General features: G+C 34.7%; 1 protein-coding gene across 5 annotated transcripts in view; it reads right to left on the bottom strand.

Moving 5' to 3' along the window:
• Positions 1 to 16,980, bottom strand: part of CD36 (CD36 molecule (CD36 blood group)) — a 38,963-nt gene that overhangs the window by 19,240 nt on the left and 2,743 nt on the right. For 2 of the 5 annotated variants that reach the window (XR_014687759.1, XM_084505582.1), the window contains exons 2-3: positions 9,504 to 9,672; positions 5,437 to 5,675 (exon numbers count right to left, since the gene is read on the bottom strand). Coding sequence is in view for 4 of the 5 variants with exons in the window: in XM_084505582.1 (XP_084361708.1) it covers positions 5,437 to 5,556 (120 nt within the window). In the remaining variant the exon portion in view is untranslated. The remainder of the gene's footprint in view (positions 1 to 5,436; positions 5,676 to 9,503; positions 9,673 to 16,980) is intronic. The other 3 variants (XM_084505585.1, XM_084505584.1, XM_084505583.1) reach the window with 2 other exon arrangements.

The raw sequence follows: 16,980 nt of genomic DNA, 5'->3' as shown, positions 1-16,980 counted from the left end.
CTCTCCCTTATTTTTTATGCAAGAATGATTACTATGTCCCTATTATATGCTTGGGAAATGCCAATGGGAAAGTAGAACCTTGGGCACTGTATGAAGAGTCCCCAGGGACTGAAGTACTGGGGCAGACAGGTAACTGTGAGTTACCGTGTAGATTTGCAGTCCACCATCTACTCTGTGCTTATGCCTCCCTGGGGGTGAGCTTTGAGGGGACAGCCAGTCTGATCTGACAGTTCTGCAGCTTTGCAGACAAAGGGGAAAGACAGCTACCTCTGCCGTCTGACCTGACCCAACCTCTTTTCCCTTCCTTTGTGCTCTCATTCCTCAGAAAGCTGTTTCTGCTTTATGGACTTTTTTTTTAATTATTATTATTTTTCAGTGTTACCTTTCTGCTAGTGCTGTGGGTAGGGGGAAGATTCAGATGTGAACTAGAGTTATAATAAGGGAAGCAGAAGGACAAAAGAGGGAGGGGGAGGAAGGGAGTAAGACCATTTTTGTTGGCAGTCAGCCATTATTGTTATTAACATTTCTCAACAAAGGGGGTAGCATGTATTTCACTGCCATATACTTCAAGAGTTCAAATGGTGAGTTAAAGTGGAAGAAAATTTAGAGCTATGTCCTTAATCATGTCCTCATCTAATAATACTAATGTCCTCACACTTACAAGCCCTGGGGCTTTGTCTGTCTGATCACTAGTGAGGCATCCCTAAATACTACTCTGCTCTGTGGCTGGTCACCTTAGTAGCACTGACACATTTTGTGCACTATGATTTTATGAAAGGTAGGGTAATTTGGGAAACTAATAATTTGCAAGTGATAATATGAAAGACTTCAGCTCCCTAGTAATAGAAGCATGGATGGTTTGGAAGGGACCTTAAATATCATCTAGTTTCACCCCCACCCCCACTGAATTAACTGAATTAGTTAAGGAATAGACACATATATATGTGATGATGATTCTGTTATGTATTAACCTTGCTATTCAAGCTTTGTTGAATCAAAACTTTTAGCCCTTTTAGATTTCTTGGTCATAACAAATTATGGAAGCCAATCAAGCTTATCACTGATAATGCTGGAATATGTATGATTGGATCACTAATGTTCTGCTTGGAGCCAGCAGTTGCGGTTGCTTTAGGTTCATTAGTTTAGATAAAGAAGGTGCATATGACTTTCAAAAAAACGATTCTAAATTAGAAGTATTTCCTATGCTTCCAGCAGCTGAGAGGAAATAATCTGGCTAATCATACAAAAGAGATATCTAGAGAGACAGATGGCTATATGTAATAATAGCTAAAATTTATAGCTTTATTTATAAAAATAACAGAGACTAACCCTAAGGACTCTACTGAAATAGTACAGCACTTAGGTATTGTGGCAAAATATTTTCTATTATCAACTCATAGGGAATTTAATATATTAAGTGTCTTCTCTTAATCTCCTGAGTTCACACTCTCAGGCAGGCAGCAAAAGTTCTCACAGAAATGGCAATAAAGATTTTTCTGGTAATCGAATCTACTAGAAATGGCTGTGAGTGGTTAGACCTGGAAAAAATAAACTGAATTTTGTCTAGGTTAATAATATTTTGCTTGGGGAGAGAAAGTCAAATAGCAGTAGTTGACCATGTAAAAAAATATCTCCTTTCAACAATATTGGATATAAACTTTCTGATCTGTTGCTTTGAATGGATTTCTCTTTTCGATTATTATTATTATTTTTTTAATATTAGATGATAAGACATGACAATGTGCAAAGGAAGTGTGTAAAGTCAGATATATTTTGATGGTCTCAAACAAAATATTTTTTGTAAGGAGCTCTGAAAAGTTCATGCTTCACTCCTTACTGTAGCAAGGTCAATTTTCCAAACCTCTGGGACCTTCATGGAATGGCATTTCTACTCTGTGGATAAACGCAGTGTTTGGGAAAATTACAGTTTTTGTCCTTTGGTACTGAAATCAAAGCACCTTTTAAGAGGTGTGTTTCCTTTCCCTGTATAGTAACACAGCTGAAATATTTTAACACTAATCTTGTTAAATGGATCCCAGCCAAGATGCTGCTGTTGTCATTTTAGTGTGCTCCTCAAGTGGCAGATTTTTAAAGGGCCTCTTAAAATATTCAGAAATAGAGAGAGTGAGAAAGAGAGAATATTGAAACAGTTTATCCAAAAAAATTTTTTGAGATGTGAGTAAGAGCAGTCAAGTTGGAAAATATAACAGTCTGTTTTGTGTCAAACTACAGATGTATGCTAATAAACAAACACATGATGAGGTGACATTTTGGTATTATACGTTATATGGACTTCATTTTAGAGAAGGGTGGAAAGCAGTACCTAGCAGTATCTGCTAGGAGATAACAGCCTACACTCTGAGACTGTCTGACGAATATCTAAGGGCAACTAAGATTGCATATACATTTGCAGATGCTTTCTCTGTGCTGCAACAACAGTATGAAGTCTTCCAGGAAAGTATTACTTGCAGTGTTTACTCAACCTAATCCTTCAATGGCTGCAATAAAGACGAAATGGGGCTTATAGGGTTTGGCTACCTGTAGCAATGTATGCTTGAGGGAAATGTGCTTAGGCTTCCGCTACTAGCAGAACAAGAATGGCAAGAACTATTGATTGTATTGATGATACTACAGCTGTTCTTTATTGTGAAATGCCATGAAGTTCAACCAGACTTGCTTAAGAGAAAATTGATGATTATGTGATTTGACTAAATGATGATAACAAGTTAATTTACAACATTTTGACTTGTTATAGAATTAAGTGTCCTAAATACATTGTCAGGATAAATAAATAAATAAATAAATAAATAAATAAATAATCTCTAATCTAGCAATAATATTTTTGCAGCAAAGTTCATTTTAGCTAGGAATGTAAATTTGGTTTTGTTGTACTGATGTCAGCTTCTGTAAAGAACTGGGATTTACCCTGAAATAGGTAAAATGAAATTTTACCCTGAAATAAGTAGAGGAACAACTGTGGGGTCTCTTTCAGGCTTTGGATTGTGCAGAATGTTAAGACATAATTTGGCTGATAAGGTGATATCTCAAAGAATTGTTCCTTTTTATTAAAAATCTGGTATTTTGACACTTGTTTTCATCCTAGTGGATGAAAACCCAAGTTCAGGCTTTGCATTGTATCAGAAAAAATGGAAATATGAATGATACAGGTCATATGTGAAAGTCTTGCTCATTTTTTTTTGGTTGTTTGCTTGTTGTTTTTCTTTCTATCCTGCAGTCTCTGTTCTTGAAAAATTCTAGATAAAACTGTCACTGAAATGTCTCTGTTTCAATTAAAAAATCTGTTTCCTTAAAAAATGACAATTTCAAAAGTGAAATGTTTCAGGAAAAAAATACATTTTTTAGTATTCTCTGTTCAGCAGACCTGTTTCCTTTGCTGTCATCTATATATTTTTGCTGTCATCTATATAATTTTATTAAGTATAACTGCAATATTTAAGAACTATTTGTTTTTCTTGCTAGCCATCAACAAAAATAAATCAGAATTAGGTAGATTCAAGACCCTCTTGTGTATCTACTGATCACATATTTCAGCTGTTTGACATATCTGTTAAGAAAATGAATTGTCTTACAGTCTTATGATCTCACTGAATAATCATCACAATAAATATAAAATAAATAATCCAGTTTGATTTGTGGTTAGGAAAAAAATATATTCTTTTACTTAAATAAAGAAAACCTCTACAAATTAACTCTTGTATTACTCATATGAACACCTGTACATGTTCTCCTTTTTATATACTTCAAACAAGCTGCCTTGAAATATAAGCATCTGAAACATGATCACAATGCAGAAAATTATAAAGAGTCTAAAACTTTACCACTAAGAACTCATGCAGGTATAATTTAATGTGTAGACATTTGCAAAGCATGCTGTATAACTGGTTCATTATTATAAGTAAACAGATGAATACATAACATTGCTAGTGTGTATAATTTGCTTTGAAAACGCTGAATGGCATTAGAAAATGTTCTGGATTAACTCAAACTAAATTTTAAATGTAAAGAGATACACATTTTAAAAATACATGTTTTCTAAAAAAACTGTCATTTCCTCAATATGCCAATCAATTAAAATTATTTTAAACTTTTTTTTTTTTTTTTTGGTCAAGATATTGGAAGGAGAGTGATACGTTAGCTAGTGAGATATTCCCATGTTTCTTTTAATAATTTTTATTTTCTATGAATCTGAAAATATGAAAAAATACAGTCGATGCTAAGAATTGAATAATTCTTCTTGTCAAAATTAAAAATGTTATGCAGAATGTTAATTAAAATGCAGAAGCCCTTTTTTTTTTTTTTTTTTTTTTTAACAAACTGGTAGATTCTAGGTCTCCACTTCCTTGTCTAAATTATATAGATGATCAATTAAAGTCAGTCTTCAAAAAGGGCCTTTTAATAACTATCTCCAAGATTTCCAAGGTCTTCAGCTAAACAGATCATTAGGAAGATTAGCAATCAGCCAAAGCCTGATTTCTACATTTTTAACTGTTGGATGGTTGGATAGACTGGTTTTAATTGGTTCCATGATTCTATGACAAGGACCATTGTAATGACCCCAAGGAGACTCTATGTCTCCTATGGTGGATACCCCATGGCTTCTATGGTATTTCCATTGCTCCATGGTTATACATTCCTTTTCACTGAAGATTTAGCAAGTTAACTTCTCATTTTTAATTAAAGACAAAATGAGATTATAAAGACAGAGAGGGAAGGAGGAAGGGGGAGAGGGAGACAGAGGAAGAGGGAGGGCAGAGAGGGGGAAAGAGAAAGAGAGAGAAAGGGAAACGGTGGGAGAGGAAGGGGAGAGAGGGAAGGAGGGACATGTTTCTACCAGGTCTACAACACTGCTTCAATTATTCTTCACACTTCTTGAACTAAGGAGATATGTATGATGAGATCATGTAGTCTCGTGAACCATGATGTGTTTGAATTATATAGTCACAGATCATGATCTGAATGCACATAAATGTAAGACTAGATTCTGCATCATAAGTTTGTTTAAGTTATGTGCAGTAGGGAATGCATAAGTGCATTGACTGAGTTCCAAAATAAGGGAAAAAATGCAGAAAAATAGATGTATCATCATGGGGGGGAAATGAAAAAAAAATAAAACAATAGCAATCGTAATTCCAATAAAATAAAAAATATATATTACTTCTAAATTACATTAATAAAAACCCATCTTGAAAAAATATTTCAGATTCTCATGTGAAAATAAACACAGTAATGTAATTAATATAGTTTTAAAAGTTCTGCAGTAACTAGTCCTAATTTTGGATTGTTTACAAAGACTTGGCTTTAAAAAAAAATAATAAAATTTAAAAAAAAAAAGGAAAAAAGCAGAAACAGAACACAAGATTCAGAAATAATGACTATCCACAAACCATCTGGATTGAAAGAGGAAATAGTTTTTACCTTTTCTATTGCTTTGCCTATAAGGTTATCTCCAACTGGTATCAGAACTCCTCCAAAGATGGCCAGCACAGCACCGATGACAGCCCCAGTGAGGAGCCCACAGTTTCGGTTACAGCCCATTCCTCTCCTTCTTCAGGGTGCAGACAGACGATGTAAAAGAATCCTTGCTGCAAGCCTTGATGCTTTTCTTTTCCTTGCTTCTTGGTCCCAACAAACTCTGATCTTCCTGAGTGAAGCTGCTAGTATAAGGAGAGAGTGAACAAAAATCACATTCCAAAGGTCAAAAATACAAAGTGCATTAGGTGAAGCAGGTAGGGAGATAACAGGTCAAAACCAGACAGTGGCAAACAGTGAAAAGAAAAAAAAAAAAAAGATATACACAGTTGGCAAGATAGTCACTTGTTACATATTGTAATCTCTTTTTTTCCTGAATTCTCTAAAATACCATTAAGTGTGTTATTAAGTGTGTTGTTTTGTTGGTGGTGGTTTTATTTGATTTATTTATTTATTTATTTATTGTTTTCCCCTCTGTTTTATTAAAGAAAATTTTCACAATATTATGTAGCTGATACTCTTCTTCAGGAAAACGCATTTTTAGAAAGCTTTGTGCCAAAGCACGAGGTTATAGCCTTCATCTTTTATCACACGCTTCAGTGCCCATGGCTCCCACTTCAGGCAAAATCAGGATGTTACATTGCTAGTGGGAGCTACCCAAACTGTGAATTCATTCTACCTTGGCAGTAATGCCAATCTCTAGTGAGAGACAGCTATGGAAAATTTGTCTTTCCTGACCTCTGTCAGTCCATATTCTAGTACTGAAAGGATAAACTTTGTTTCAGCAAAATCATGGCCAAAGCATGATTGTAGAAGTTGAATTCTTACTCTCAGTTGTACACACCAAGTTTCATTAATCCCAATTAACTACAGAAAGGCAGACTTTTTAAAACATTGTCTACATTTTGACCTTTGGAGGCTTTAGTACCTTATATTTCACTGAGTATCAGAAAAAACAAGTTTGCATTTATTCTTTGGAAAACAACAGTTGCTGGTAATATGTAGTAAAGTGTTTTGACATCTGGTCCCTACTGAAAGATGTTATAAAGAAAATCAAAATGACGCCAGGGTTGAGAGATGGTAAAACATAAGCTCCCAGTGGTATTTTGTCCTATTTGTTACTGCTTATGAATAACTGGGACAAAGAACTTCGTAATTTGAAATTTATGCTTGCTTGGGAATTAGTCACAGCCACTGAATTTTTTATTTGCCTTAGACCTCCAGATAACAGTAACTCAGCTCTTTTCTATTTTACATGTCATTACCCATAGTCTTTTTTATTCTTAACAATTTTTGTTTGTCAAATTATTGTGTTCATCTCTAAATCACTTTTAAAGCAGGTGTTATTTGCAGGGTTAATTACACATTCAAGGCCAAACACAGAGAACAAAATAAAGAGAAGGATGTAGTGAAAGAACAACTCAACCCAAATTCCGAGCTTACTCATGAGGATTAAAAGGCTAAAAAACTTCCTGGATTTCTTAATAGTATAGTAAGTGTAGGAACAGCCACGTGTTTTATTTTTGTGAATCCCATATTGAGGTCAATTTTTTATGGGGGAAAAAGAAGACACCATGCATGTGGTCAGCAGGCTGTATCCCCTTGTGACTGTTGTCACAACAATCATATCATGTCTGCACCTGTGCCCAGTCTGCTCCTTTTATCTGCTCCAAACACCTACCTGTTGCCTGCTCTTCAGTTAGCAGGTCATGGGTCCCTTGATATTAACAATGACTATATCTGTACGTTTGAGATTGGCTGGCGTTTTAATCATTTCTATTTGGAAACTTGCAGATAGGATGACTGAAAGACTACTTCTTGCAATTACAGGACAATACATTGGCTATAAAAGTCATCCAGTTATTTCTGTTTTGTTTTTTCCTTTATTGCATTTTACACCCACCTGCCACCAGCTGATTCCTTGTGGTTCCTACATCAAAACTTTACACTCTGACCAGTACTTACAGCACTTACAAAGGACAAGGAAATAAAACATTTAGCTAAATTTCACTAAGGACTGAGAAGAATGTTTATATAAGTGTAAACTTTTTTTTTTTTTTTTTTTTTCCTGCAGAAGGAGATGCACCTTATTTGAACTACAGGTTTGGGTGGTTGCAAATGGGTAACATTAAGAATTTTTTATTATTTTTTTTTTAGAAAAAAGTCTCTTTTCCCAGATTTTTGTGCAACCTGTTGCACTTTTCAGAAATATAGCTGAAAAATTACTTGAGTGATTTATAAAAATACCAAGTTATTAACATCTCTATGATGGATGGATGGATGGATGGATGGATGGATGGATGGATGGATGGATGATGTGGTTAATGGCAAATTTCTAAGCATGCTCAAGAATTTCAAGTTAGATCTGAAAAATTTTAAGTGACATTCACCAGGACCGACTGTCATATGCAGATATGTTCATATCATTGTCTTTAGTTTAGCAAAATCTGATTGTTCCTAATAAGCAGACATTCTTAATTAAAGGAAATTCTGAAATTGCTATTTGGTTTTATTTTTATTTTTTTTTGGCTTATGTAATGTAACTTTTCAAACTCAATGGAAATACACATTCCACTGGAACAGGTTTCCATCTAAGCTTGTATAAGCGGTTCCAGTGGATTTTTATATTAGACTGACTAGGTATTCTTCATGATTGCTAGCAATAAACAGCTAGAAAGCAACTGGCTGCAAGTAACTTTTGTCTATTCTAGGCTTTTGTGAAATGTAAAAGATTCACCCTTCTCCCACCAAACACAATGCAATAACAGTCTAGACATATCCGAATTTATGCAATTCAAATTATCAATTGCACAATTTCAAAGAAAAGAACTCATAACATTACACAGTTTCACACAGATGTTAATAAGCTACTTCATAATAAGTTAATATATCATAACTGAACATAAAAAATAAAGGCCAAAGTAGTAATTTGCAGTAAGAATATAGTATCTGGCAATTCATATTCAAGTGAAAAAAATTTTACCTTATAAAGAAGTACCATAAAAATTAGATACTGTCTATAGACAATATCATTTAAACTTAGACATGACAATAGAATTAACAAGAATATTTAACTCATTCTAGACTGTTGGGTACATATATTTAATTTGTTTTAAATATATTGAATGGAATATCAGCAATGGAAATGGTCCATTCAAACCTCTGAAAAGACAATTTATAAGTAACAGAAGGAAAAAATGTAAAGTTCTCTTAAACTTTTTTATTCCCTACTTTGCTTATACTTTTTTTTTTTTTTTTTTTTTTTTACATATCTGTTTAAAGCAAGTTCTTACAAAACTGAGAAATATTATCTGCATTTTCTTAATGACTTCTCCAGCTCCAACAGTCATTTTTAAACACTGTTTAACGTGCACCTCTTTAACCATGACATAGAACCAGATTTGCTGCCCCAAATCTGGAAGTTAAATGAGGAAGAAGCAATGTGCATAATGAACATGAAAATGGATTTTGAAAATCCTGATGAGAATTTCAGCCCCAAAACAGCGGGGAGATTTAACATAATTACAATTCTTCTGTTCAAGGTCAGAGTGTGGGACTAAAGAACATGAAGTTATTAAGAGAAAAATTTGCAGGGAAGAAGTTCTTTTTTTTTTTTTTTTTTTTTTTTTTTTCTTTTAATGCATTTTACAATTCCAGTTTTTAATTTTTATCTGCAAAAGTAAATATTACAAATATCATTTTAAAAATATTCCAAAATATTCCTAAATATGACTCCAGGAACTGTAATTTCAAGAATATTAAATATCAAAAAACAGCATGAAATTGGGAAATTCAGCCACACTGATCACAGAGGACCATTGCTAACATTGCAGAGTTTCAGTAATACATGTGCAATTTAACTCATTGTTGCCAAATCCTATCTTTCAATTTTATATTACAAATAAATGCTTTCAAGATTTTTTCAACAAGTGAATTCAAAAGTCTTTTTTTTTTTTTTTTTTTTTTTCCTGAGGAACTTCCCCCCCCACTTTTAAATGTATTATATGACTCACCTTGAATAAGGGCAACTGATTTTTCAGCTGAATGTACAAGTACTTAACACACGACTTGCATCGAGTTAAGAGAAAACAAGCAGCTAAATCTCCCCACCAAGGACAAATCCTCTAAACACCAACGGAGTATTTATATATTCCAAGAGATGTCAGTTCCCCGTTTATCTTCCTGCCAGAAGAAAAAGTTAAGTTGTATTGGTGCTTGAAGGGGGCTGTCTATTTTTGCTGTCTGACTAAATGCCACTACCTACATCTCATGGTAATATACTTAGCAGCTGCAATCTTTGTCAAATTTTGATCCAAGTGAGTCAAAGGTCAAGGAGACAAAAGGGTAACTTACTTACTTGGTTCATGGTCACTTCTCTAATATCCATTTGTTTTAAAAGTGCTTCTATTAGCACTTTTATTATCACTAACCAGTTCCTCACAGCTTCTTTAAGAAACAGAACATTTTCAAATACCGTTTGCTATACAGCATGCTTTGCTGTATTAAGGCTTATTATTGCAATAATTCTGTTTCAAAACACAGTATAAACACCTTTTCAGTTTAATCATCAACATAGTATATTTTCAAATAAAATAAATACATACATAAATCAGGAAATGTGAGAATATTTTCAAAGGGATTTTCTTTTTTTTTTTTACACACAGTTTGGATTACAACATTTTGTCATGAAGTACTAACTCTTCCCCTTATATTGCAAGGTCCATGAAGTTAATACCACAAGCTTCTTTTTCTTAGCGTATCTAAAAATCAGTTTTACATTGATATCTATTATCATATTTAGTGTCTACTAAAAATTAAAAATGATCAGTCAGGCAGTCAGATGTTTTTTTTCACCCTTTCATGCCATGAATGGATTGCTCTGAAAGATTCTTTTGGCAGCAGCAAGAGGAAGTGATTTACATGTAGCTTTCTTAATTATTAATTTCTTAAGAGAAAATATTCTTATAAAATAGATTCTTAGGTCCAAACTTTTAGCTTGTAGCACTGTAGTTTGTGATCCACATGTTCAGTATTTTTTACACATTTTGACTGACTGTTTATTGTTTTTGATATTGCCTTATTTGAAAGTTGAGCTGTTGTAGAAGAAGCTCCCTTCTTTCAATCTACTTCTGTTAAGTATAAAAGGGATGAAGATTACTGAATTTGAGTTTTTCTTCTGGTAGTGAAAGTAAGAATGAAAGTCACTTTAGTCCTTTGAAAGAAACCTGTAGGACAGTCTGAAGAAGGCTCATGGCCAGGAAAATTTGGTGAGCCTAACTAATTCCAGTTTCATACCCTAGAAAATGCAGTAAAATTTTCTTCTGTTTCTAATTAAAGAGTGAATTTTAATTGTGGATAGAAGCAGCCCTCCATCCTATGGTTACCATGAACTAGTTTTCTGAATATTATTAATTATTTCCATTGGAGGTGTCTTCATATGATACTGTCATGAGGATGCTCATTGGGAGTCTCCCAGCTTTCCTCTCTAGATGCACTGCTTTATTCATTACATATTTGTCTAAGAGAAGGCAATTCCAATTGCTCACACCTGTCCATGGAGATATTCCCTACCATGCCTATTTTCTTCCTTTGGGAAGGGAGAACATCTACTGCTCATTTTTTCTTGTTGGTGTTCTTTTTTTTTTTTTTTTTGAAACCTAAAATGTAAATTACAAGGCACTAAAACAGATGTAATGAGGCTCAGTTTGCAACATATATATGCAGAGTTTCACTATCTAATTTTATGACATAATATTCTGTACTCGTCATGTATAAGCAAAATCTCTTTTGGCAAGCTGTGCTCTGTGGTGAAATGAGGACAGCCATGTTAAACTGAAGAAACAGCTAAAGGGATTTGAAGCTAAGGGAGAAGCTGTGCCCTTTCAGATGTCAATTATTTCTCTGTTTTATAAAATAGAAAGAAAAAAAAAAAGTATAAGTACTTAATGGTACTTCTGATACCGTTTTCTGATCTTCTCTGGCTTTAGATCAGAATTCAGAGGTTATAGGGGAGAAAACAGACAGAGAAACAGAACAATGACAGAGAAAGAAAAAAAGATACGTATATCATTGGAATCCCCAGTGATATGACAACAGACTACCTAGACAAAGAGAAATTGTCAAGAAAGAGAACTAATGTAAATGACAGTCACATGCATGATGAGGACAGAGAAAACCACAGGAAGCAGAACAAGTCAAATGCATTTGTCAGCCACATATAAATTATATCCATATTTATTTCCTGAAATAAACAGACTACAAATGAGAAAATTCTGATGAGATGAATGTAATTCCTGGCTTTTCTAGGGATTTTATAATAGGGCTTTTTGGAAATCACTCTCTTTGGGGTGTTTTCTAAATATAGAAAGAGTGAATGAGAAGAAATATAGATGTCATGAAATCTAAACACTCAATGACCCCCCCCCCCCCCCCCCCTTTTTTTTAATTGATAAAGATTGTGCCTATTGGCGGAGTACTTATCTTTATGTTTCATATAATTTGAATTCTGAGGGATGTACACATAAATGTTTTCAAATTCTTTTCGGAATTCTTTGATATATGACATAACATGACTTTGTATTCTGCACTTCCATAACTACAGAAAAAACAAAACAAAACAAAACAAAAACAAACAAACAAACAAACAAAAAAAAAAACAAACACAAAAACACTCAGGACTTTTCTTCATTTGTCTATTATAGACATGTAAAAATGTAAAAATTAACCTTAACATGAAGTTAAGATCCTCAAAAAATGTTATATCTTAATAATGAAAGATTTAAGTATTTACAAGACAAAAAAACCTCCCATCCCCAAATATGCTCTTTCTAATTCAATACACTCATGTTCTCTCATGTGCACTTAATTTGACGGAATAAGACAATGAGGAAGATGAATCATCTGAAGAAGAAAATGTACGATATGCCACCATCTGAATGGGAATTTTACCCTTGTAGATGTATGGGAGATATTAGGAGATGTTCCTTTAAACAGAATGAAGTATTTTGTATTTATGAAAGATAATGAGGTTTCCTATGGAAATGAAAGCCTTCTGCGTATCACTTAATCATATAATACATAAGTAGCATGTGAGCTTTCCACCTGGACCAGCTTCAACAATTTACTTGACTCCTATTACCTATGAGCCTCTTCTAGAGTCAACATCACCAGTATTCAGGTACTGCCTAAAAAGGACTTGAATATATAACACCAACATAATAGAAAAAATAGTTATTTAGAACTTAATTTTCTTTTCCTAAATGTCTTTGTCTCAGGTGCCCTCTCTGTGACTGGTATTTTGTATCATCTTACTTTCCAAAATCCATGGCAGAGATCAGAAGTACACAGCAAGGAGCAGAGACTTCATTTTAAAGGAAAGAAAGATTAAGATATTTCAGATTTTTCAGTTTGGCTTTTAGTGTCTTCTCTCTTTAGGACATAAATGAAAAGAAAGACAGCTTCATAGTGGTGATTCTGTTTGTTTGTTTCTTTAAAGTTATCTACAAATACTTGTTATAATGACTTTATACAGGTGGAAAGGAGGCATCCAGCTTAAGGAAGATGAACTGGTTTCCTGTCCTCCCAATGGAGAGGTATGGGAACTTCAGTGGAATTTTTTCATCTACCTTAAACACCTTAGGCAAAGAGGCATCATATCCTTTGTACATCCTGATAACTTCTTTAACTTCAGAGAACCTAAATGATTCACTTAACTTAGACACCTAACTTTTAGATGGTTAATGTTGGAATGATTCCACTCAAACTCCCCAGAAAGGTTTTTAGTTCCTCCCCTCATCAGTGCTCTATACCAGCTATACAAGGTTCTATTTGAATGCAAACCAACTGAAAAACAAGAAGAAAATACAATGAGAAAAGTTCAAAATATTTACCACCTGACATTAGTGAATAGTTTTTGACAAAGGCTGCTGTAGACTGTTGCAGCTTTTTGCCCACCTCACATCATAAACTTTTACTATAGATGTGTTGTCCTTCAGGGTTTTCCAGTGTATGCCCTAAGGCATACTCCAGCCTCATATCAGCAATGTGCACTTGCAGCTCAGAAGACCATCTGTGTCCTGGGCTGCATCAAAAGAGGCATGGCCAGCAGGGCAAGGGAGAGGATTGTCCCCCTCTACTCTGCCCTCAGGAGGCCTCACCTGGAGTACTGCATCCAGGTTTGGGGTCCCCAGCACAAGAAGGTTGTGGAGCTGTTAGAGTGAATCCAGAGGAGGACCACAAAGAGGCCTGGAACACCTCTTCTACAAAGAAAGGCTAGGAGCTCTGAGGCTGTTCAGCCTGAAGAGAAGGCTCCAGGGAGACGTTACTGCAGCCTTTCAATACTTAAAGGAGTCTTATAAAAAAGATGGAGAAGGACTCTTCCTTTGGGTAGATAATGATAGGACAAGAGGGAATAGTCTTAAACTAAAAGAGGATAGATTTAGAATAGAGATTAGGAATAAATTCTTTACTCAGTGGGTGGTGATGCACTGGAACAGGTTGCCAGAGAAGCTGTGGATGCCCCATCCACAGCTGCAGGTGTTCAAGGCTAGGTTGGATGGGGCCTTGGTCAACCTGATCTAGTGGGTGGTGTCCCTGCCCATGGCAGGGGGGTTGGAACTAGATGATCTCTAAGGTCCCTTCCAACCCAAGCCATTCTATGATATCAAGTAGCCTTTGGCCTGCTTCAACATGAAAAAAAAGATCCTCCCAAGGATGCATTAATACTTGATCTCCCATCATAAGAGGTTGGAAAAAAAAAAAAAATTATAAACTGCTTTGTAGCTACACACTAGTGTCTCCTAACTGCAGTTTTCCCAGCTTTGTGGAAAGTGTTAGGACCTAAGATATTGCCCCTTTTGATTCTCAATGTATCTTGATGATATGGAAAGCATCTTAAAATACCATTTTAAGAAGGTATTAAGACTCACGCCAACTTGGCAGCAGTACAGTGGAAACAGTGTGATATATTTGGCTCCTGCCAGTGATGTGTGTCTCTATAAAACTGTAACTAAGTTCTTTAAGGGCAAAATGAATGATAGAAAACCCAGCAGCTACTTCAGTTCATTTTTACCCAGAAATATGTATTCTGTATTCTTCTTAGCATGCATATACTGCTGCCTTTCTCGGTCCTCAAAATTACATTTAAAGTGATTTTAGCAGGAGAATCAGGTGAAGAAAGCATAAGAGAGGTAAGATAAAGCTGACTTTTACTCTTCCACTCCCATGGGTTCATGTGAGTCATTCAGAATATAGGCAGGAAGGAATTTTTTATAACTGAACCAATACAGAAAATGTAATATAGTAACTCAAACTTCTGAGTGAGTCTGAAGCAGCACAGTGTCTGTTAGCCGAAGGACTATGTCATCCTGTTATTGCTAGAGACTTTTTGCTCTGAAACCTAAGGAAGGCACAAAGAAGAGGCTCCTATTGTAAGGGACAAAATTTTGAAAGCAGGTATCTTTTGAAAGTCAGGAGAATTTTAATAAATCTTGTCCCCACTTGGACATGTTCCTCTTCTTTCAAAACTCTGCTCCTTGGCTTAGAAGTCACAGAATAATGGAGTAATTCAAAACTCCTTCACTGCCGCAATACCTGATTGGGAAATAGTCACCATAATGCCATAATGAATCATCCCAAACAGGCAGTGGCAGTGACTCTGATCTGCCTGTAATGTGGTAGTCCTGAACTGGGTAGAACTGGGTAGTCCTTATATTAGCTTTTGCCCTTCCAGCTACACCTGGAATTTTGTCTGTGTAATAGTTAAGGACAACATACTTAGAAGTGGCTTCCAATGAATGAAGAGGTAATTTTAAGGTTGGCTTTTTGGTGAGTTCTTTAGTGATGGAGGCCTGTCAAATTGACATAATTTTCTTTTAGTTGACATATTCCAGACTTGGAGAGATATCCTTGATCTGAGCAACACATAGATCTTCCCCAGGACTTAACTTCTGCCACAAACACAAGGAATTAAAACCAAATTATGAGCCTAGATACAGAAGAAAAAAAAAAAAAACTTGCCTGCTTGCCCTCAAGCCAACAACAGAAGAAAGATTTATTTAATCAGTCCCATGTCCTGGGACAATTCCCCAGCCCTACTTTGAGAATCAGAACCAGTATCAGGAGATCCAGACCTCTGCCAGGGAGATGGAAGTCTTCCAAAAGAAAGGGCAACATAGAAAATCATTTGGACAGAGTCCAGAACAAATTCCTTCTTTATCAAGCTTTGTCCCTCAAGGAGAAATCTCAGAGACTACAGCAGTGGCAGTGCAGAACTTTCAGAAAACCAGATTTTCCACTTCAGCTGGCAGCAACAGTTCTGGATCTTGCCTACCAGTCTGCATAAAGAAGCAGTACCCATACTGTTTTCAAGAATATGTTCTCCAAGTGCCAGAGAGTTTTTTACCATTTATAAACATTCCCTGTGGACCTGGTGAGCTGGGCTTCAATTATACAACTTTATACAATAGAAACTTTTACTATATTTTCCTATACCAAAGGAGGTGGTTTTTTTTGCTTGTTTGTTTGTTTATTTTTCTGCTTGAAGTACTACTGTGCTACTTTTGTGAGCACGGCAATGAAAGATCTTTCAACTTTTTTATATCTTTCTTGAAAAGATATTTAATTATTACAATCCAAATATATAACATAGATCACAAGCACACACAGACAAGCACACACACAACAAATGAAAATATAAAATTGTCTTTGCTACAAGAGATACCTTGGCAACAGTTAAAGATCTAGAGAGATTAGGAAAATATATGAAGAGTTATTGCATATTAGGAAACATTAACAACTATGAAGAACAGATCAGTAGAAAAAGTATTAGTGGTGATTCCTGTACTTTAGCAATGAATGAAACACTCAGCTAATAGGTACCCTGAACTTCTCCAATTACATACTTTTCCAATGCTAAGATCTGACATTATACTTTCAGATGAAACCACATTTTAGAAATAGGCATGTAACTATCAGTTACACACAAAGAAGTTCCAAAAAGTAATAACTTAACTTGAAAAAAAAAAAAAAAAAAAGAGAGAGAGAGAGAGAAAAAAAAACTCCATTTCTGACCATTTTGTGCCCATGATATAAACGTTTATGAAATATAACTTGAGAACAGAAAAAAATCCCCAACACTGGACAGCTACAGACTACACTTATATATAAAAGATATTTTTTCCAAATATATTTTCTTTTAAACCTAAATTAATATTATAGTGATTACATCATATATGAAAGAATCAGATTATTAAAGTAGCACAAGTTATTAGTATTTATATTATATTGAAGGTTTTTCTAACCTAAATGATTCTAAGGTTTTATGATTATTCTATATTTACTGAGATGATCTCAGGACTTCATGTCAAAATGAATTTAAGATATGTTACATCAGCATCTTTATTGGACATGAATTATAATTTTAAACCTACACAGACATGCAAATATACTGCCTATTCCTGTAATTAATAATTATGTCAGTATCTTCATGTT

Source organism: Aythya ferina, assembly GCF_964211825.1.
Source record: "Aythya ferina genome assembly, chromosome: 1".
Lineage (NCBI taxonomy): Eukaryota > Metazoa > Chordata > Aves > Anseriformes > Anatidae > Aythya > Aythya ferina.
This window is presented reverse-complemented; position numbering and strand designations above follow the sequence as displayed.